Below are 19,437 nucleotides of genomic sequence, written 5' to 3'. Positions count from 1 at the left end.
AACTCTAATTAGGGGAGCAGACCACCCTGGGAGGCAGCAGGGGAAATCGCCGAAGTCAAATTTTCTTTGACTCTGCCCAAGCTCGTCCTCTTAGAAACCAGTTACCAGAATCAAAAGCAGGTAAAGGGACTTTCTGAAACAAACGGAGGCAGAATGCGGATTGCCAAGGCAGTCTAGGCTATTGCATTTCTCGAGAAATAGAGACATGAGATAATATGATATACATATGTGTATTGTAATCATCACATACAGAGAGAGAGAGAGACTTCGCCTGTCTTGGGCAAGAAGGAATGAGACTCGAGGTCCCAGGGCCAGGTAAGGAGCTCGTTTCTTAGAGCTCTCTAGCTACACAGATAAAGTGGGACCGCGAGGTGGCGCACTTGATCTACTAATCCTAGAGATGACTATTCATGAGCTGTCAAAAGTCAAGGTCACAAATTGTCTTTTTTCGTCAAGGTCAAGGTTTAAGGCCTTCCTAGTCCTGTCATTTCAACAAATACCAAAACCTTCCCGCGTAGACATACCCTGTCCCAGCAGTAAACTTTAGATACTGCAATCTCGGCCTTTGCAAGTCTAACAACTGGTTTTCATTTTCCAGCAGGGGCTTGAGCACTCCATTTCTATCATCTCTTTCCTTTCCCCCCTCCCCCCACACCTTTCAAAATACCTGACTCTTTAACCTTACTGAAACATTTATAGTTTAGGAAAGCTAGTTATCAAGCTGGCCATCCCCCAGCTAAATATTTTACAGGAAAAATTATGGACCGCGTAAGTAATTGAAGACAACATTATTACGATTACAAGAGAGAGACTGGTTTGTTTTGCTTTGCCTTGCTTTTTACAAAACTCATGTAAATGTGGAAGAATAAAGAATATTTCTTTCAGGTTGTATTACAGTGACTATTTTATTAACAGTATGAAGACTACTATACCTATCTACACGTCTTGGGTTTTCAGTTTCAGTAGAAATATAAAAAAATGAGGGTGCACAAATACATTTTCACAGTGCGCTGATTTTTTTTTTATTTACAAGATAGCTTCTTATAGTGAATAAAAACAAAATAATGTGCTGGTTGAAATAACTGATTGGATTAAAAGGTGCTGTAAAAAGAACCCCTAAACTTTCTAATGCGGCCTCATAACAGACGATAAACAAGGATAAACGACTAATTACTGATAGATCAAAATATAGATTATATAATTCGAAATATTTCTGGGAAAATGTATTTTCAGTTCGACATTCTCTGAGATATTTTTTTTCCAAGAAAGGGCTTTTATTATAAGAAAAAATGCCAATGTTCATGAGTTTGTATCCACTCAGAGTCAAACGCATTCAACTTTCCTAGGATTTACAGTATTTAATCATTCTTGGATGATGTTTAAAATATTGTGAATCCTTTTATAAAAAAATATCTATTGTAGAGTCTGCAGAAAATACAACTCGGATGCCAAAAAATAGCTATTGGAAAACAACCCAAAGAAAGATACTTCCAAGCAAATGTTTGCCTTTCAATCCCCAATACTTTGCGTTGTTTTAAAATTTGCTATCAAGATTAATCCTCCACAGAGCTTCCTTCATTACTGGTGTCTGCAATCCTTAGCCAGTACCTTCTTTTTTAGACATAAAATGCATTGAACAGACAGCAATTGTACATTTTTTTACCACTATGGTTTACCTGAGCGGTCATTCAACATGCAGTTTGGATTGCAATGGAAGAAAAAGAGCTTATGTTTTTACCTCGACCTTCTTATTTTAACCAGCTTTCAGTTTATAACCGTTAGAAATGTTCTACAAGCCTAAAGCCACCGAAGTACTTACAAGACTTTCAGAAAACTGTGGATCTGAACTGAGAGTGAGAATCTCAAGGCTGGGCAGTTGGGTCCTACACAGTTTGTCCCTTAGGAACTGTCTGGTCTGGATTTGAGGGAGAACTGTCACTTTTAACCATTTCCTACAGCAATATTTTCAAAAAAGGCTATAATTCCAAAGATACAGATCTCTTGTTCTGAACGAAGAAGTCCACTGTCTTTTTTTTAATTATTATTAATATTTATTTTAATCTGGGCACAAAAAAGAGTTCTCAAACTTTTGAGTCGCTGCTTCTCCATGTTAATCCATTAACTGGTAGTCTTCAATTTGTTGATGACTTTTTTCTCTTTGACCCGTCTGTTTTGGAACCAAATTGTGACCTGTCTCTCTGACAGATTTGTGGTGGCCGATATCCTCCTCCGTTTGTCCTTGGTAATGAATTTATTTGTTGCATATTCCCTTTCGAGTTCTTTTAACTGAACCTTTGTGTAAGGCACTCGCTTCTTCCTCCCACGTCTGTACGAGTTTGCATCCGAGGGATGCGAAACCACGTCTGGAACAGAAGGAAAAAAACAACCCAACAACCCATGGAAGCAGGCATTAGAAATCGGTTTCCACTGCTCAGGGCACCTACAGCCCTGCACCGAGGTTCAAGCACGCTCCCCCTCGCCCCTGCTCAGCAGACTTGCACGGGGCAGGACAGGACCCTTCGGAATATGGGATCCCTGTACATACACCATGAATATGGGGGAGATGCATATTTTTTTCCCCTACAGGAAGCAGCGTTTAGGGGCTTGATTCACCCAGGCAGAAATGCCCTGACAGGCATCTCGGGAAAACCGCACACAGTTGCAGTAATTTATGGAGTGTGCAGGCTGCAGTATTTATGGAAAATTCTTGCTAAGAGCGAATACTTAATACCTTTCCGCAGCCTTCTTCAGCTGTCTCTCTCCCCGCTCCAGCTCACTCCCTAATGCGACCGGGCTCATCTGCTCTCCTTGCCTGGAGTGCCCACTCCCGGGCGCCTGGGCACGGGCAGGACTGCCCTGAGAGCCTACGTGTGCGGGGTGGGAGGTGGGAAGCGGGGGCAGGCTTAAGGGGAGCTCCGAGGCTGCCGAGGCGAGCCAGCCGAGCGGGGCAGGGCAGAGGGGAGCGGGGCAAGGAGCACGGGGGGGAGCATGCAGGTGCATTACCCGGCAGCGTGGACTTCCAGAGGTGGGGGGGCTGGGCTTGCTCCTTGGGGCAGTACACTTGCCCGTTCCAGCCATTGGGGATGGCCCAGGGCTGGTAGCTATCCATGGGGAGCAGGGGCTCGTGCCGGGGCTCGCCGGGCCCGCCGATGGTGGGCACCACGGGCATATCCAGGTAGCCCGGCACGGGCTGGTAGGGGCCGGCGGCGTAGCCCTGGTAGAAGGCGAACTCCTTGGCCCGGGACGTGAAGTCCTCGCCGGAGACCGACGTGTCCATGTACTTGTCGGCGAAGGTGGAGGCGGGCTGGGCGCAGGACTTGATGGCGTTGTGGTGGGTCATGCGGCAGGGGTAGTAGCCGCTGCCAAAGTAGCCGTAGGGCAGCGCGGCCCCGGACGAGCTCTGCACGGCGGCCGAGCAGGGGCTGCACTGCTTGACAGCTGGCTCGGCCATGCCGGAGGCGGGCGCCTCGCTCGACGTGTAGGCAGCGGCGCTGGGGGCAGGCAGGGATGCGGGATGAGCCATCAGATTCCGGCACTGGTTGGCCGCCGCGGCCGCCGCGAAGTTGCTGCCTGCGTGAAACCCTTCCATGTTCTTATTGATCTCATCCAGGCTGTTGTCGTAGAGGAACATGACGGGCTCGATCCAGCGGGGATGGAGGAGCACGGAGGCTGTCATAGCCCGCTCCGCATTGAGACTAGTGGCTCTTTTTTAAAAGCCCCAAAGACTGAAAAAAGAGATACTAAATCTCCCAGACTTGACCAGGGCTGACGCGCCAGTGTCGCGCCAGGAGGGAGCCCATTGGCCCGCCCGGCCCCACGTGATATGCAAAGCAGCTGATAAACATCTGAGGAATAAAGTGCAGATAATTAAATAATGCAATAATCGCGCAGGGGCTGGAATTCCAGCAGCGGACAGCACAGACCCAGCCTGCCCCCACCACTCACACGCTTGCATGATCAGGGGGGAATAAAAGCTTGGCCAAAGCAAGAAACCAGGTATATATCTGTTTTGGCCCAGGGCCTGATCTGGGTATTTCCCTTTCCCCCCCCCCCCCCCCTTTTTGTGGGGCTTGCACGGAAGAGAATTTGCTGCGACAACTCCAACGTGCACGCCACGTTGCTTTCCAGCTCCCTGAAATCCAAGCCTCTCAGCTCTTATTTACCGATCAGCCTGGGGGAGGAAGGGAGGAGGGGTCCTTAAAAAAAAAGAGAGAGGGAGAGGAAGAAATCTGCCAGCCCCTGGCTCTGAATGCGCCCCTAGGTGTGCTGGACTATGGCGGTGACAGCATACTGGTGCCTAAATCCGTAAGGAAATAGAAGGTGGAGGGTGCCTCGCTCCCTTTGCAAAGGCATCAGGGAAGCTAACATAGGGAGCTGGTGTCACACTTTTTTTCCTGGACGTCGAAACTCTGTAGCACTTTTAAAAAGACATCGCTGTATATGCGTATGGTTTCAGGTCGGCTTTTCCTTTGCCACAAGCATCAGCAGTGGGATTAGCCGGAGAGATAAGGGAATGCAGGTTCGCTGTGATGGGTGCTGGGTGGTTAACTGGATCGCGGTGTTAGCCGCACGGGGCGATTTGTTATTGCAGTGATCCAACCTGGGCCTGCTCGTTAGCTCACCTCCTCTGACCGTGAAATACCCCGTCGGATTAGGATCCACGCTGCTCGTTCCGCGGGGATGGGGAAGGCTGCCCTTGCCTAACACAGTTTTCTGCTGTACCCATGTGTTAAGCAAGCCACGCGTGGAAAGAAGGGGTTGCTCAGCTATTTTAATGAGAAACCTCTTTGATGGCTAAAAAAAAAGACCCGCAACGGTGCATTTCCTTACACGTTGCTAATGCTGCCGCACACATTTGTACTTTATTACAATAGGCACCTAGCTCTATGGTGAGCGTGGATGTGTGCCTCCCTTTACTCCAGTTGCTACGTTAATGGAGGCACCGAGCTAGACATTTGCTGTTGCCTCAACCCCAAGGCGTTCATCTCCAAATATGATGCCTCCAGTTTGACGTGGATGGACGAAAATCCCCCCCGATCCCCTCCTATTGAGCACAGAATGTGTAGCTGCGTGTTTCTTTATTGTGAGCCTGACAGCTCCATGTATTTATTAACCATTGTGCTAACCATTGACGTTGCAGCATTGTTTGCGCCGCACTGCTACAAGCTCAGAGTTAGGAGCCTTACATTGTTTGGGAGCTGCCTTTTCATTGTATAATGCGAAGAGCAGAGCTGCCAGCTATTTTAACCACCAGCATGGTGCTCGTGTATTTTCAGAGACAATCACAGGGGTCCGAAGGCGGTGTTTGCATGCGAAGGCATGCCGGGCTTGCCAATTTTTTCTTCTTTTTTTGTGGCTACTGAACAATATTTTGGCGATTTCCCTCCACTACAGCCAAGGAGTAGTTCCCATTTTACGTTTGGTGTGTTCTTTTCCGCATTCCTCCTGATGACCAAATGTAAATATTTATTCCCAGCATATTTTCCTTTCTTTCAGGCTACAGTTTTATAACCTGTGGACTCCTCCAAGCCCGTGCTGGCATTATTTGGGGAGTTGGGATTCCCCTGTTTTTCTCGGCCTCTTTCTCAAAAACTCATTGCGGGCAGCAAAAAAAAAATGCTTAAAAAAAAAAAAGCCAGCTATATGGGCAGTGCTGTTTTACATACGGGTTGGACACGGCTAGAGGCCAAGGTCAAGTTGAAAGTTGCAGGCTAGCCAATGTGAGAACTGTCATTCAACGCTTGAGGACCCGGTCTGATTTGTTAGAAAGAAGCAGCCATGAGAACACTCATCTGCTTAACTGTCCTCTCCCTGTCCCACTTCCCCTCCTCCTCCTGGCTTTGCTCAGCTGTGAAGCTTTGCCGCTGGTCTGCTCTGGTTTTCAAGCCTCTTTCTACATTTAGGGCGAAGCCTTGTGAAATCGCAGCTTTGAGGCGCGGCGCAGTGTGTGCAGGGGCTCATTTTCTTTGCCCACTTGGGCTTGTTCCAACTCAGTGCAAAAATGAGGGGAAGAGATGAGATTAAATTAAACTCCTCATGCCCTTTTCCTCCCCCAGCCGGGAAAGCTGTAAAGTGGGAAAGAGAGCGTATCTATCTGTGCTGATGAGACCAGCGGTCGAGCACCTCGCTCTGAATCGCTGCAGCTAGGTGAAAGGACCAGATTTCAAAGCAGCCCAAGTGGCACCCAAGCTGGGGAAGGCCAGGTTAGAAAAAAAAGAAGCGCTTTTAGCGGATCAAAAGGCAATGGCTATGTTTGTTTTGCTTTCGTGGTTCTGCTCGGAGTCAGGTTTAACGAGTCCGTGACACTGAGCAAAGAGAAAAATATCAACAATTTTCAGTTAATTTCCCCCCCTAAACCTTTCCCACCCCCAGCGATAGGAATAGGGGTCCTCTTTGAAAACCTGCCATTAAATATTCACATGATCTGGAGAGCCTGAAGGAATCGAGCACAACCATTATTGTTCCCAAATCGTGGAGTCTCTGATGAACCCCGGGGTGTAATATAGGCTTGAGTTTTCCTCAGCCCTACCTATAAACTACTCACCAACATTGCTCGGGCTTTCCCAGTACGATGATCGGGAGGTATAAACACGTTCAGCCAGTGAAGGAACTGAAGACTTGAATCAGTTGATTAAGTTGATTTCATTCGAGCATTTCTACAACAAAACGTCTTGGAAAGTGAATTGGATCATTAATTCACTACTACTTACGCAGGGGGAAAGTTTAGTCACAAGATGAATAAAGTTGTGTTCCTTTATCAGGACTCATGAAAGCCTAAGAAAATTACAAGCGTATGATAAAGCATCAGCATTTTCCTGAAAAGCGATGGCAAGACTCTGAAGCCTTTGTAAATTATACACTACGAAAAAATATTTTGGAAAGCAATAAAGGTGTGAAACCGTTTCCTCGAAAAACGAGGATTAATTCCTTAGAAGGAAAGAGGAGGTGCATTGTACTCTCTGATAGGACTTTATAGTGGGCTCAGCTCTTTCAGTCCCATACAATTCAGAAGTGATCACAAGTGGGGTTCAGCCCTAAAGGGCTGCCCTTCCAGTTCAGATGTGCAGAATGCCCCTGTTCTTCTCCCCTACACCAGTGTAAAGCGGATTAGTCTCACCAAACTCCCAAGTGTCCACGAACGCAGAATCAGGCCCTTAGTTATAACCAGGGAGGGTCAAACCCTCCATACCCGCAGCAGACAAAACTTCTACTGAAGTCAACGGGAATTTTGCCTGAGTAAGGGCTGCCAGGAATGTGGCCTCAAACCTGTAAATATTAATAATCTGTAAATCTCCCAATAGGACGGAAATATGGCCACCTTTTTAAAGAGGCTTTATAGCTTTTCTCTTTTTAAAGTACATTCAGCTAAATATCTAGTTTTGGGAAGTCAGAGTCGGTAGAGGCAGAATTTCTAGCAACCTAACGGTAAAGGTTGGGAAGCTGCTTAGAGGAGCTCTTTGTGTGATAACAACCACCCTCCCCAACACACACATGCACACAATGCACACATATCAACAGCTCTTCAGATACGGTGATTTACAAACATATTTATTTCTTCTAATACAAAGTAAGCGGAAGAATCTCTTCACAAATAATACAAAGCTATAGATACTCACAGATAATCCACAAATATTTTCCCTCTCCTCCTCTAATAGAATCTATTAATAATCCCTAAAAAGACATAAAAAAGTCCTATGGGTCTTAACTCAAAATATATGTTAGTCACAGACAAATCCTCCTAACCCCGCTAAAAGGACTTTGTGGGTGGAGGATAATTTTCGTTACTAATAAATAATCTCATTCCTCAAGAGTATATAAGACTTGGAAGACACAAGAGTAAAATGAGAGCAGGGAGAGATCTTTAATCGAATTTGATTTTCATGAGCAAATGAAATTTACCTGCCATAACACTAATTTGGAGGGAGTCTGTCAACGCTGGTTTCTTCCATAATTTCTTCTCATCCAGTATTGAGATAAACATTCCTTGGTTCGTTTTAAAGACACTTTGTATTTCAGGATATTCATGTGTTTCTAATGTAACTCAGCAGCTTTACGAGCCGAGTTTGCAGGACATCTTAACTCTCTCCCTCCCACTGCGTTCTGGGGGGCTCTAAGATAATTACAAAATAAGAAGAATTTTTAAAATCCAAGGCAGAGACGGGCGCACCCCGTGGAGATTCCTGGTGACAGTAATGCTCTAAAGCGAACCTCTCCTAAACACGAAGACGACAAAAAATATTTCTACGAATAAATTAACATATGTGCATATTTCAGTCTATTCTTGCTTTAAAATCACCATCTCATATAAATAAGATGCATTCAGAACTCTTTCTGCAGCATGTTTCATGGCTAATATATACCGACAGGGTGATCAAAATGATCACTTCACTGTGGTTCATTTTTCAAGTTAAAAAGAAGGAAGTTTAGACACCCAGGGTGGAAAATCGACGAATAATTAACGTGAGGATGGAGCTGGCCCAGTGGGTTTGTTTGGGTGAATGGCGTCCTCCTGATGGCCACTTTCTCATTTTACTGTAATATTCTCACGTATATAGCTCCAGAGAGATACGGATTATTCCCTCTTCCCATCTTTGGCGGATTAAATCAACATAAGTCTTTTGTTAGATGATGGCTGGTAGGAGAAAATCAGGGTAGTGTAAATACACTGATAAACAGAAACATACGCTGGAAAGCTTTCTGCAAGCAGCGCTCAGGACTGCTGGAATGCAATGATAAAATCCCACCTCCAATTGTAATTAATTTTGCCCTGCCAAGGGAACTAAAACACCACCCCCCGCCGCCCCCGTTGAACCCGGGTTCACAAAGATAACGAAGTTCTATATTTTTAAGTAAATAATAATCAATACATATCCCAGAATGTGTTTCTGATAGCGGTTCATCTTCCTGTTCAAAAGTCCTAGTAGAATTTGTAGCTGGAAGACAAGCTCTTCCTCTAATCTCTTTTGATATCGTATTACCTATTGGCCTTCTTGATCTAACATTTAGGGTTTAAGTCACTTTTTACCTTATCTGCTAGTTGGCCACAATTAAAAAAGAAAGAAAGAAACCCAGTGTACAGTGAGCTCCAGTTGCTTATTCTTTCCACTTCTGCTGGGAGCTGATATTAATTGCTACCACATGATCACAGGCTACATTGTTGCAATTAAACGTATCCCTCAGCCCTTTTTCATTCGGAGTTCTTCCTGATCTGCAGGCCCTATCCTGCCGTCTATTTCCATTTTAAAAGGAGGCGGGACGCTGAAATCTAGGTTTGCAACAATTCAGGAGAAATAGTTTTCACAAAACCTTTATCACCATAACATTCCTTTAATAGCGTAACATTTACATAACGTCCCATTAGGATCGCTCAGTAATAGGAGGGGACTTTACTGCTGTCCTGACAGAAAAGCAGTTTCTTTACTTTTGGACGCTGATTCTGAAACCAAATCTTCACCTACGGAAACAATGAGACATTTAGTGCCAGGGGGGAGTGTGCTGTGTACAGGATTTACAGGGGGAAAAGGGGGGGGGGAAAAATCTTACAGGAAATATTGGACGTGTTTGCCTTCCCAGCAAAACAGCTGTTTGAACACCCCCACTCTCCCATAAAAAAACAAACAACCCCCCCCAAGTCCCCCCCCCCAGTTTGTTCCAGTTCAGAGGTGATTTAAATCTTCAGAGTATTTGGTTGGATGATTAGTTTCTACCTAGCGGTTTGTATCTGTCCCACTGAACTCCTTTTCTCTTCGTTTTCCAGTCCTATCCCTGTCCATAAGCGGGGACGCACTGCCTTATTTGAGAGAGCACGCTCAAAGAAATACGGATCGCTACCCTGTAAAGTGTCTTATCTTCCCTTCACAATATTGATACGAGCTACCTAAGAATGATGAGACCTAGAGGCTGTAGGGACTTCCTGAAGCCCGCTTTCCCTAGCAGTCCAACTCAAAGGTTTGGGAAACTGGAACAAAAGTGGCAGTCCTTTTCCTTCTTCGCTAGCAAGGGGCATTACCAAGCAATAAGCTCAGCATATACTCTGTCTTCAAGCAGTCTGAGTTTATACATAACCTTTGATCTGGGGACTTCGAGAGCTGTGTACAATTCATTTCCCGGTCAGGCCCGTGTCTTATTTACGGTGCTTCTGACGTACACTGTATATTGCCACAGTCCCCAAATGCAGAGCGGAGATCACTGAATCATGCTTATGCCGCTGAACTGTGCGTGCCTGAGTAACCAGCAGCTGGTTTGTGGGCACTGATGTCTACGTGGAGCCCATCCTTCTCCTGTTTAAACCGATGGGCGTTTTACCTCTTACTTCACCGGCAGCGGGAGGCCATTGAATGAAAGCAGTGGGCTGGCAAATCCTCCATTGAAACCCAGGGACTACCTGAGGGCAGAGCCGGGCCCATTCTGTCTGTCGGCTGCGTGCCAGTGACCCTGGCTGGCCGTCCCCTTCTGTGCGCAGGCTCTCCCCACCAAGGCTGGCAGTGGCACCCCACTGCAGCGATGGGCATTGCCTGTGGTGACACCTGTAGTACCTGAGGGCGCGCCGGCCCATCCGATCGCCCCTGTCCCTCGGTGACTCCACCTTTAGCAGCGACATAGTCTCGGGGTCAGAAGGTGGTTCTTGTCAAAGGCTCCTGCCAACTCTTCGCTGTGCTGCTTAGTGCAAAGAGCCTTCTTTCTTCATGACTGCTCTGCTCTGCTGCTTTTCCAGAGCAGACCAAGCCGAGTGAAAACCTACGGGTGTCACTAAACACAAAATAATCTCAGATTAGTTTTTACCGGTAGGTACTATGAAGCATCCGCATATTCAATAGCAGCGCCACGAAGCCGGAACGCCATCAGAAAGTTCACACATATAGGCACAATATGCATAACGGCCCCCTCCGCCCTCTCTCCTTCCCGAACAGGAATATTCTCTATGAAGGGGACATCAAAATATGCTATTAAGTTGAGCTGTTCCTTCCACCAGCACCTGATCTCTGGCTCAGTAGATACGTTTATTTTCAAGCATAAAGAGATTTTTGCTCCAAGGTGACGACTGATGGGAAGCTCGAAGAGGATCTGCAAGGGAAGGTTTAGCTGTCACGGAAATCCCATGGTTTATTTCTGATGCGTGAGCGGCTGGTAATCTTGTACCCCAGCATCCTGGGAGAACAGCGAGGCGCGATGGTCTGGAGAGTGCTGTTATCCCCCCCCCCCCCCCCTTCCAAATAATCCTAGTGTCCGGATCAGGACGATAAATACATTGGAAGCTTCTCTGTAACTGGCCCAGACATTTATCTATCCTCCTTTATTCACCGTGGACCTGTGGCTAGGACCACATACCAGCCACCTCCCCGTATACGATTGAGTTATGCCTCGATATTAAAATTCATACATGATAATTTTATAGCTCACCATATGCACGTATATACAGACGTTAATATACTTAATCAGCAGGGCAAAATCAGGCCCCAAATACATTTACTATAGCCCGTTTCACACTTAAGGGAAACATGTTCTGCTGTCATTAAACACCGGAGACCTTTGCAATTTGTCAGGAGACGCAATAACTGAGGTCTTTATGGTCACGCTGTGATATACAGCGAATATATTTTCTAAAGTAAAATAATATGTTCTTGCAGCATAATATAACACAAACCAAATTCATAGTATTTTCCGACGGACATCTGTGTGGGAATGGGTCGTTCCCTATTCTTTTGAGTGGAATCGCATGTTTTTCCGGAATTGAATAGTGTATTCTAAATATCTGTTAAGCGCTCAGTTACGTATTTGGCGTTGTGGACATTAAATGATAACTTGTAACCCAAATACACAATAGCTCTGTACTGCAGCCTGTGCAAGAAGTTATTTACCCATTTAGTTGGGGGCGTAAGTGGCTTCTTAAGCTACATCTGAGACTGGTTAGTGTTTTTCAATGAATCCAATAGCACGTCAAAACTTAATAATCAAGCTGGTGAAACGGTGCAGCGATTTCCACTGGGTCCCTTCACTTTTATTCTGTTGACTTCCGTCTTTAGTTAGACTATATGCACTCCGGGGTAGGGACCTGGTCACTTTAGCTTAGTAATTCTCACCCTGAGCACCTGCAATGCCTTGAGATCCTGTCAAGAGTGTCACGGGGTGCCACACAATGTTAGCCCTGTTAGGTGTACAAACGGGAAACCCCAGAGGTTTCAAACGGAACTCCATCCCCACGGTCTTTCTGAGTTCTTTGCAACAGAAAAACTGCTCTATTGTTTTTCTGAAGGCAATAAATAAATAAATAAATATATAAGCTGGCATTTTCCGAGGGCACCTCCGGTTTATCCAGACATGCCTCGAATCTAAGAAGGCTGAGAACCACTGCCTTAGGTGCTTGTACACATGGACTCCCTCCTTCACAGTAGTATCTGAGAACTGGCAGCACAGAAATAAACACCCCTGTGCCATCCCGCCATCCCTGGTAACCTAGAGGCTATTTGCCCTGGATCGCGCTGAGTGTAGAGGCAGAACCTGCCCACCGGGTCGGGTCCTGCTCCCACTCCCCAAACGTGCATGGACTTCAGCAGGAGGATGGTGGGGCACACGCTGAAATGGCTACAGACCAGCAAGCCTAGCCTGTGCTCCTGCTCATTTGGAGGACGGCAAGCCAGGTTATGTGCACCAGGCTATGTATGGGGCTGATTTAAGTTTGTGGCCGGTGATGAGAATGGAGAGGAGGGTACATGCTGAGGTCCCTATGCTAGGAAGGCAATTCGGAAGGTCCAGTTGTCTAAGATCCCATTTATCGGGGGAGTGATGCAAAGAAAGGGCTTTTATGCCAATATTGAGGACAGCTTTTCATAACAGTCTGTGCAAGATAAGAGTCTAAATAAATAGTCCACAGTTACACCCACTCAAGTGACTTCTTAGTACACATACTGCAGGCAGAGATTTCCCCGGTCACCATGTCCAGAGGGGAAAGCCTCTTCCTGTAGATTTTAAGTGAGGCTGGGCTACTCGCTGAATATCGGCCACATTTCTATCTCTGGGGTAGCCCCTGGGTGCCTGCTAGCAATTACCTGCTTTCATCCACTTTTCAAAAGCCATATTTCTTTAAAATGTCTGTGGGGTTATGTGAGGTCAGGTGTCATCGCCTGGTGCAAAAGTAATTGGATGTCCCCGAAGGCGATGATTCGCATGTAACCCTGCGTAGGAAACCTGCGGTCCAAGCTCTTCATCCTGCTCTCGGGTCAGACGCACACGTTCAACGGGTCTGCTGTAGCCTGGCTCAGACTGCAAGCCCGGATGGATATTTCGAGGGAAAAAAAGTGCCGATCAGGTCGTAGGCACACTCACACTCCTGCTTTTAGCAAATACAAGAGGGGAGCCTTTCCTAGAGCGGCAGCACAGAGCAGGGGCAATGCAAAAGCCTGATCTGTTGCCCAGCGGGGCTCAAGGTCCCAGCTGCTGCAGGCGAGCGCTCGCTCTGCGCTGGATGCCATAAATCTGGAGGAAGCCTCAGCCAGGAGGGCTACTTCTGCGCGAGGTGATGAAGGCATCAACTGCAATGATCGCTTTGGTGACGGGGACCGAAGTATGGCTGACGTTTGCCGAATAAACGAACGTGAACTTGGCTGTCTAGTCAATTGTGGCTGGGTGCGGGGGAAAGATGTTTCCGGATCTGTAGCTACCCAAGGGTTTTTCTGAAAGACATGTAAGAGGTGTGTGCTGAAGTGATGTAGCTATCCAGCTAGTCCGCAGTCCTTGCTTCATTATCCCGTGGTCTATCTTCCCCGCCACCCCACTCCCCCGTGAAGCAATCATGGAGGAAGGGAAATGATATTAGATGGGAAAGAGACAACGTTTGGGCGAATTTCCTGTTCACTGCATCATGAGTGTGAGAGGGGTTTAAAAAAAATCCCAGCAGGATAGGCTACAGTTTATATGACCGCCCATGCACACGCATAATGTGTGTGCACACAGCCCCAGATAATCCAGCAGCTGGGACACATCTCAAAGTTGTTTAGCCAGTGGGGTTGTGGCATGGACACGACCTAGCTGTAACGCCCGCTCAGCAACCCCTGCTCCACATCTGCAGTATTAAACACGCAGTAAGGGCTCCCCCAGAAATCTGCGCGCCGGGCATAAGGGTTAGGGGCTTCAAAGGACATGGAGAGGAGCAGCGACGTGGCAGAGACCTCAATTTTTGACAGGGAGGCCTAGAGCAAGGTCTCGAGGAACAGAAGATCAGACACCTGCCCATTTTGTTTTCCCACGTGGGTGTCTGAGATAGGATTTCTCCCTGCGTCTATGGGCACTTAAATATAGCGGGTCTGCTTTCCGAAGTGATGAGCATCCATAGGCCTCAGCAAAGCCACCGGGGACAGCAGGTGCCCGCAGCTAGAAAAAGCAGCTCAGTTTTACTCATGTTCAACTCCCCTGGAGTTGGGGCCATAATTGTCGGTCGCCGGGTTTGAAACCTTTGACCCCAAATTAATTGATAGACGGAACAGGACTGGTCGGAGCAAGGTCAGTGGGAGACGAGAGAGAAATTGCTGATCAGAGGTGTGGGCGTGCAGAGAGACCCTTGGCAGGTGAAGCCAGGTTCCTAGAGGTCAGCCGGAGCTCAGCTCCGTTGTTAGAGGCAAAGACGAAGCTGGAAGAGACCTGTATGCAACAGGGAATGAAAAAAGAAACCCCCCACCCACACCCACACACACAGAGGAGAACATGATCATCTAGGCACCAACCCTGGAAAAGAAACCACCCAGCAACCGCGAGCAGTTCCAGCCCCACCGGCTCTCACTGGAAAATTCCCCCGGTGTCTCTGAACAGACCACCTGTCAGATTTGTTGCTGCCACACATCACAAGATGGTCATTAGCTCAGGTGGCGATGCGTGCTCCCAGGCTCAGGGCCACAGCCCTCCCATCAGATGTCTCCAGCTCCCCATAAACACCAGGCTAATGAGACATTGAATTTGGTGCTCATGAGATGGAAAGAGACGAATGCCCCGAGAGGCAGCCAACAGATCCTTGGAAGCGCCTCCCGTGTGATTCAGAGCGCTCCCCTTTGCCAAGCGAGTTAAAAGACAAAACTAGGAACTGTATAAAACGAGCAGAGCGATTCAAGGCATCTGGGCTCCGGCCGCTTCCAGCTGGACAGGCGGGCTCCCTCCTCGGCACCGCCTCGCCTTGCCTGGGGTCAGAGAGACCATGGATGTACACACAGAGCCAGAGGCTGGGGGAAGCCCTCCCCCCTGAGCCAGAGCGCCCGGAGGGGGGTGCTTACAAGCCACCCCCCCCGCGCTGGGGGCGCCACTGACCGGTTGATCTTGGCCAGGGGCGGGGGGTCATTGGGAGTTGGCACCTCCAAGAGGGCTGTGCTGGGCTCGACTGGCATCTTGGGCTGCCAGTGGGGGCAGAGCAGAATGCAGTCCCAGGGACAAGCTGGTGGTCTCCAGCCTGCAGCTGGCTTTGCCGGGCACTGCAGGCGGGCCGGCGCCTGCCGGGAGGCAGAGCTCTGACCCTCGGCGTGGGGCAGGCGAGCCCGGACCTGGAGGCGGCGGGAGGCGGGGGTCGCACATCCGAAGTCGCGGAGCAAGATCGCCGCCGGCCGAGTAATCAACCCGGGCTGCAGTTGCAAGAAATTCCCACTAGATGTCTTCGCAGCTAATGATAATGGCAAGGCTCTATACTGATCTCCAGAGAGTCTGATCCTGCCGAGCCTTTGAAGTCTGCCATCCCGGCTTGAAATGAAATACTTTTCTCTTCTCTTTGTTTCCCCGGTTTCTGTAAAGAGAGCCCCAGAGCTTAGGCTAGAATAAAGCACGGATTTCTGCGCAGCCGGGCTCTGAGCTGCGCGGAGTCGGGCACTGAGGATCCTTCTATTACCTTTGATGTGTTTAAATAACGCAGGGAAGCGGTGCACGCACCTCGGATTAAACTCTAATCGTCCGAAGTCAAGGCCATCCAGGTGGTAAATTAGTTTACTTTGACATTTCTACTTTAGAGCAATATACGGTCCCGGGCTCGGGTTAGACAGACAGACACATCGTGTCCTACAGCTAGAAAGGAGCAAATACATCTTTACCTACAGATAGTGGGAATGTGGCAACCTCGACAAGGAAAAGAAGGTCGAGAATTATGTTATGTTATGTCATGTTATGTTATAGCATTATTATATTCTAGCATTATTATATCATAGCATTATTATGCTATGTTATGTTATAGAATTATATTATGCTGTATTATATTATATGTTATTACATTATATTATCAATTTCTTCCAGACTGATTGCAAATGTTTTTCCTATTGTTAAATCTCTCTCTCTCATTTATTTCAGTGCCTAGAGACTGAAGTGATCATGTAAGGAGAAAGACTGATATATAGCTAGCTCTATAAACATTATATTGATATATAAATCTATTCATAAACATTTAAAAAAAACCCAAACGAACATACTCGGCGCGTCCCCTTTGAACTCAGCAAATGATTTAGGGATATTTGAAAAACTAATCTTTAATTATCTCATTAATATTCCTTTCGTTTTCAAAATGTATTTGATTTAGGCATTGGGGACAACACTGGCCAGTCGCAGGGCAGGGCTGTGAGATCACAAACAGGGCTTTATAAATGCGGACCAAAACCTACCAAATAATAATTAAAACATGTTAAAGAGAAAGCTGGGACTATTCACTTACGATTATGCTAGCACCTGGTTTCAAATTAGACATTTTTTTGGTTAACACTTGCAAGGGACTGAGATCTGCGGGTCCTTTTACTGCCAATCAAGTCGTGACGACTAATTTTTCCTTTCTTTTACCGACGGATACAGTAAAGGCTTGGCTCGCGTTTTTCTTATAGGTTTGGGAACCTAGGGAGCTAAAGCCATTAGTTTCGCATGGAGTTTTAGGTAAGGGACATAGGCAGAGAAAGGGCCTAACCACCTCCACTCCTGTCTCACGTTTTCTCTTGCCTTCTTCCCCTGTCCGACCCCACCTCCGCTTCACAAAATAACTAACACAAGCAGCTGAAAAGCAACATTGCTTTGAGGACCCGGGGCTCGGGGTCTGCCGGGTCTGGGCAGGGACTGGAGGGCGAATCCCAGGTCCCTCCATGTGCCTTCTCCTCTGTGCGGGGGAGAAGTGTAGTGCACCGGCAAACCCCTCCACACAGAGCAGGGAGCCTGTCTGGGACGAAAGACGGTGACTGGAGTGTAGATCGTGAAGGTGAGAGCCCCAGTGAAGCAGGACCATTTGTCCCTGGGGGTCCCAATCCGGCGCCTGTTGAAGACAAGGGCACAACTCCCATTGGTTTCAAAGGGGGGATGCCAGGCCTTTCTGGAGCCTGGGCTGTAGTATAATCACTCTGCATTTATCCCCTTTAACCCGAGATAAAAATACGCCCTATGCAAAATGACAGACGGCGTTCAAAGCATATCGCCTTTTCCAATAGTGGGATAAAGGGCAGGTCCAGATGCCAAAGGGAAGACAAGCACGTACCAAACAAAATATAAGAAAAATGTGATAGCTTTAAAGTTTTTTTCTAATGTAAACATCTCCATCTCATGATAATCGATGATTGTATCATACTAAAATAATCGTTCGATTTATAAAAAATGTAATAGTTACATACGTCTAATGTATGTAGCGCGTATATATCTTCTGTACATGGAATATGTGCATCCAGAAATCAATTATCTATGAAGTAATTACAACCATCCTGAAGATGAGCTGGGATTTCCATTGGAAGTCCTGATCAGAGCAACTGCACCCAGCTAACTCTGGGCAGACAAAACGTGGTCATTTATTCCGTGCATCTTCCCAAAAATCTGCCTAAAATCTCAAGCGCTGCGGCGTCACCATCCAAAGCTTTCTGCCGCTTGGCAGTAAGAAGTTTCCATTTTGAAAATACAAGAGCTGTTTTACACAGGGACAAAACCTTTACTTGTGAAACTCACTTCTAAAAAAAAATAAATCTGGAAATAATTAACTCATACAGTTGAGAACATTATGTCGCCTATACTGTAAACGTGTCCGTACACCTTTACAAGACGTTACAGAGGACTGACTCAACAAATTGAAACGGTTATATAGCGGCGTTATGAATTCAACATACTCGTTACATTTCATCTTTATAGACTTGGGCTTTTATTCCTTTAACAGTCTTGTGAGTTTTCAGTAGTCAGTTAATGTGCAGGGAATGGGAGATACTTGAATGGCCGGGAAGCACGTGCAGAGGTTGGTCCCCCCCCTAGTTTTTTTGTTTCTTCAATAACAGGGTCAGAGGGGAGCAAGTGGACATGGAAAGAGAGGGGGGGGGGGATTGAAAAGAAGCTGAGAAATCCCATAGGTAGCAGAGTCAAGCTGCAATGTGCGGAGAACTCAGGGGGACAATCCTGAGCGCGGAAAGGTTAATTATTAATCAAGATACTAAGGGAGGTGGGGGACAATTTATTTCGGAGAGGGGGGAATTGGGAGACTGCATCAACTCCATCCATGAGATGGGAAAAGGGAGCAATGACACCCGAGGCTGGAAACAGCCTGCATCCTGCGGTGGAATGGCGATCGAGAAAAATGAGTGCAGGGGAGCCGCGGCTCAGGGAAAAGACTGTTGCTGTATTGAAGCAATCACAAAGAAAGGGTGGAAGGAGGCTGTCCCGGCCCCGGGGCTGTGGGATGATGCACCGCAGCTGCTCGGAATGGGGGAGTCGCGAACTGCTCGCCCGTGGGGTGTGGATGGACGCGCGGTCCTCCGTGTGAAGGTACCTCTGAAAGGGGGGCTTGTTCGGCGGGATTTCCCAGCTCACCAGCAACCCTCCACCGCAAGACTCCGCCAGCTCATCCTTCACACGCCCCCCCCCCCCCGCATCATCATGACCCTCTCCTGCCATTCATTGCCAGTTCCCCACCAAGGCAATATGAACTTTGGCTTCTCAGACAATTTGCTGCCTATGCTGAAATTAAAAAGACCACAATGAACTGGTTTAACTTCTCACCGCAAACCGGTTTGCCTTCAGGACTTGCTGATGACTTTTGTTCGTTTAGAAATGACTGGCAGTCCCAGACTCGTACAAATGCTTAATTCACACTGAAGTAGGAACAAGTACCAGGCTGTGAGTTGCACTGTAGACTCGGATTTATGCTGAAGACACAATCGTGAAATTATTATTTTTTTAAATATAGCTTTACGTGGGCAGGAGCAACTCTAGACGGGCAACATCATCCCCAGTGGAGATCCCACGCAATCATCGAGCATTTACCAATATCTGACAGTGACATTTAGATTCCAAAACCGAGCTGAAAGGCCAGGAGATAAACCCCACTTTATTCTCCAGCACAATATTTTCCTGTAGGGATGTTATACATGATACATAATTGTTTTAAATATGTACCTCGTACAGAGGTTATTTTGGCGAGCGGGGGGGGGGGAGCTCAGTCAAGTGGTTTCATAGCTTAAATAGGATTTT

The 19,437-nt window shown here is 47.3% G+C and overlaps 1 protein-coding gene across 1 annotated transcript; it reads right to left on the bottom strand.

The window, feature by feature from the left end:
- Positions 1–886: 886 nt before the first annotated feature.
- Positions 887–8,143, bottom strand: HOXA13 (homeobox A13). The gene is made up of 4 exons (XM_006265367.3): positions 7,900–8,143; positions 6,545–6,656; positions 3,004–3,845; positions 887–2,363 (listed from the first exon to the last, which is right to left on the bottom strand). The coding sequence occupies exons 3-4, from the start codon at positions 3,674–3,676 to the stop codon at positions 2,119–2,121; spliced, it is 918 nt and encodes a 305-aa protein (XP_006265429.1). The 5' UTR covers positions 3,677–3,845; positions 6,545–6,656; positions 7,900–8,143; the 3' UTR covers positions 887–2,118.
- Between the last annotated feature and the right edge of the window lie 11,294 nt (positions 8,144–19,437).

The sequence above is a fragment of the Alligator mississippiensis genome, chromosome 5, assembly GCF_030867095.1.
Source record: "Alligator mississippiensis isolate rAllMis1 chromosome 5, rAllMis1, whole genome shotgun sequence".
NCBI classification, from domain to species: domain Eukaryota; kingdom Metazoa; phylum Chordata; order Crocodylia; family Alligatoridae; genus Alligator; species Alligator mississippiensis.
Note: the sequence above shows the minus strand (reverse complement) of the source record. Positions and strands in the feature narration are given on the sequence as shown.

Coding starts and splice junctions, on each gene's coding strand:
- HOXA13 (XM_006265367.3), bottom strand. CDS start 3,676: ATGACAGCCTCCGTGCTCCTCCATCCCCGCTGGATCGAGCCCGTCATG. Junction 2,364..3,003: donor CTGGAAGTCCACGCTGCCGG/GTAATGCACCTG, acceptor CTTCTGTTCCAG/ACGTGGTTTCGCATCCCTCG.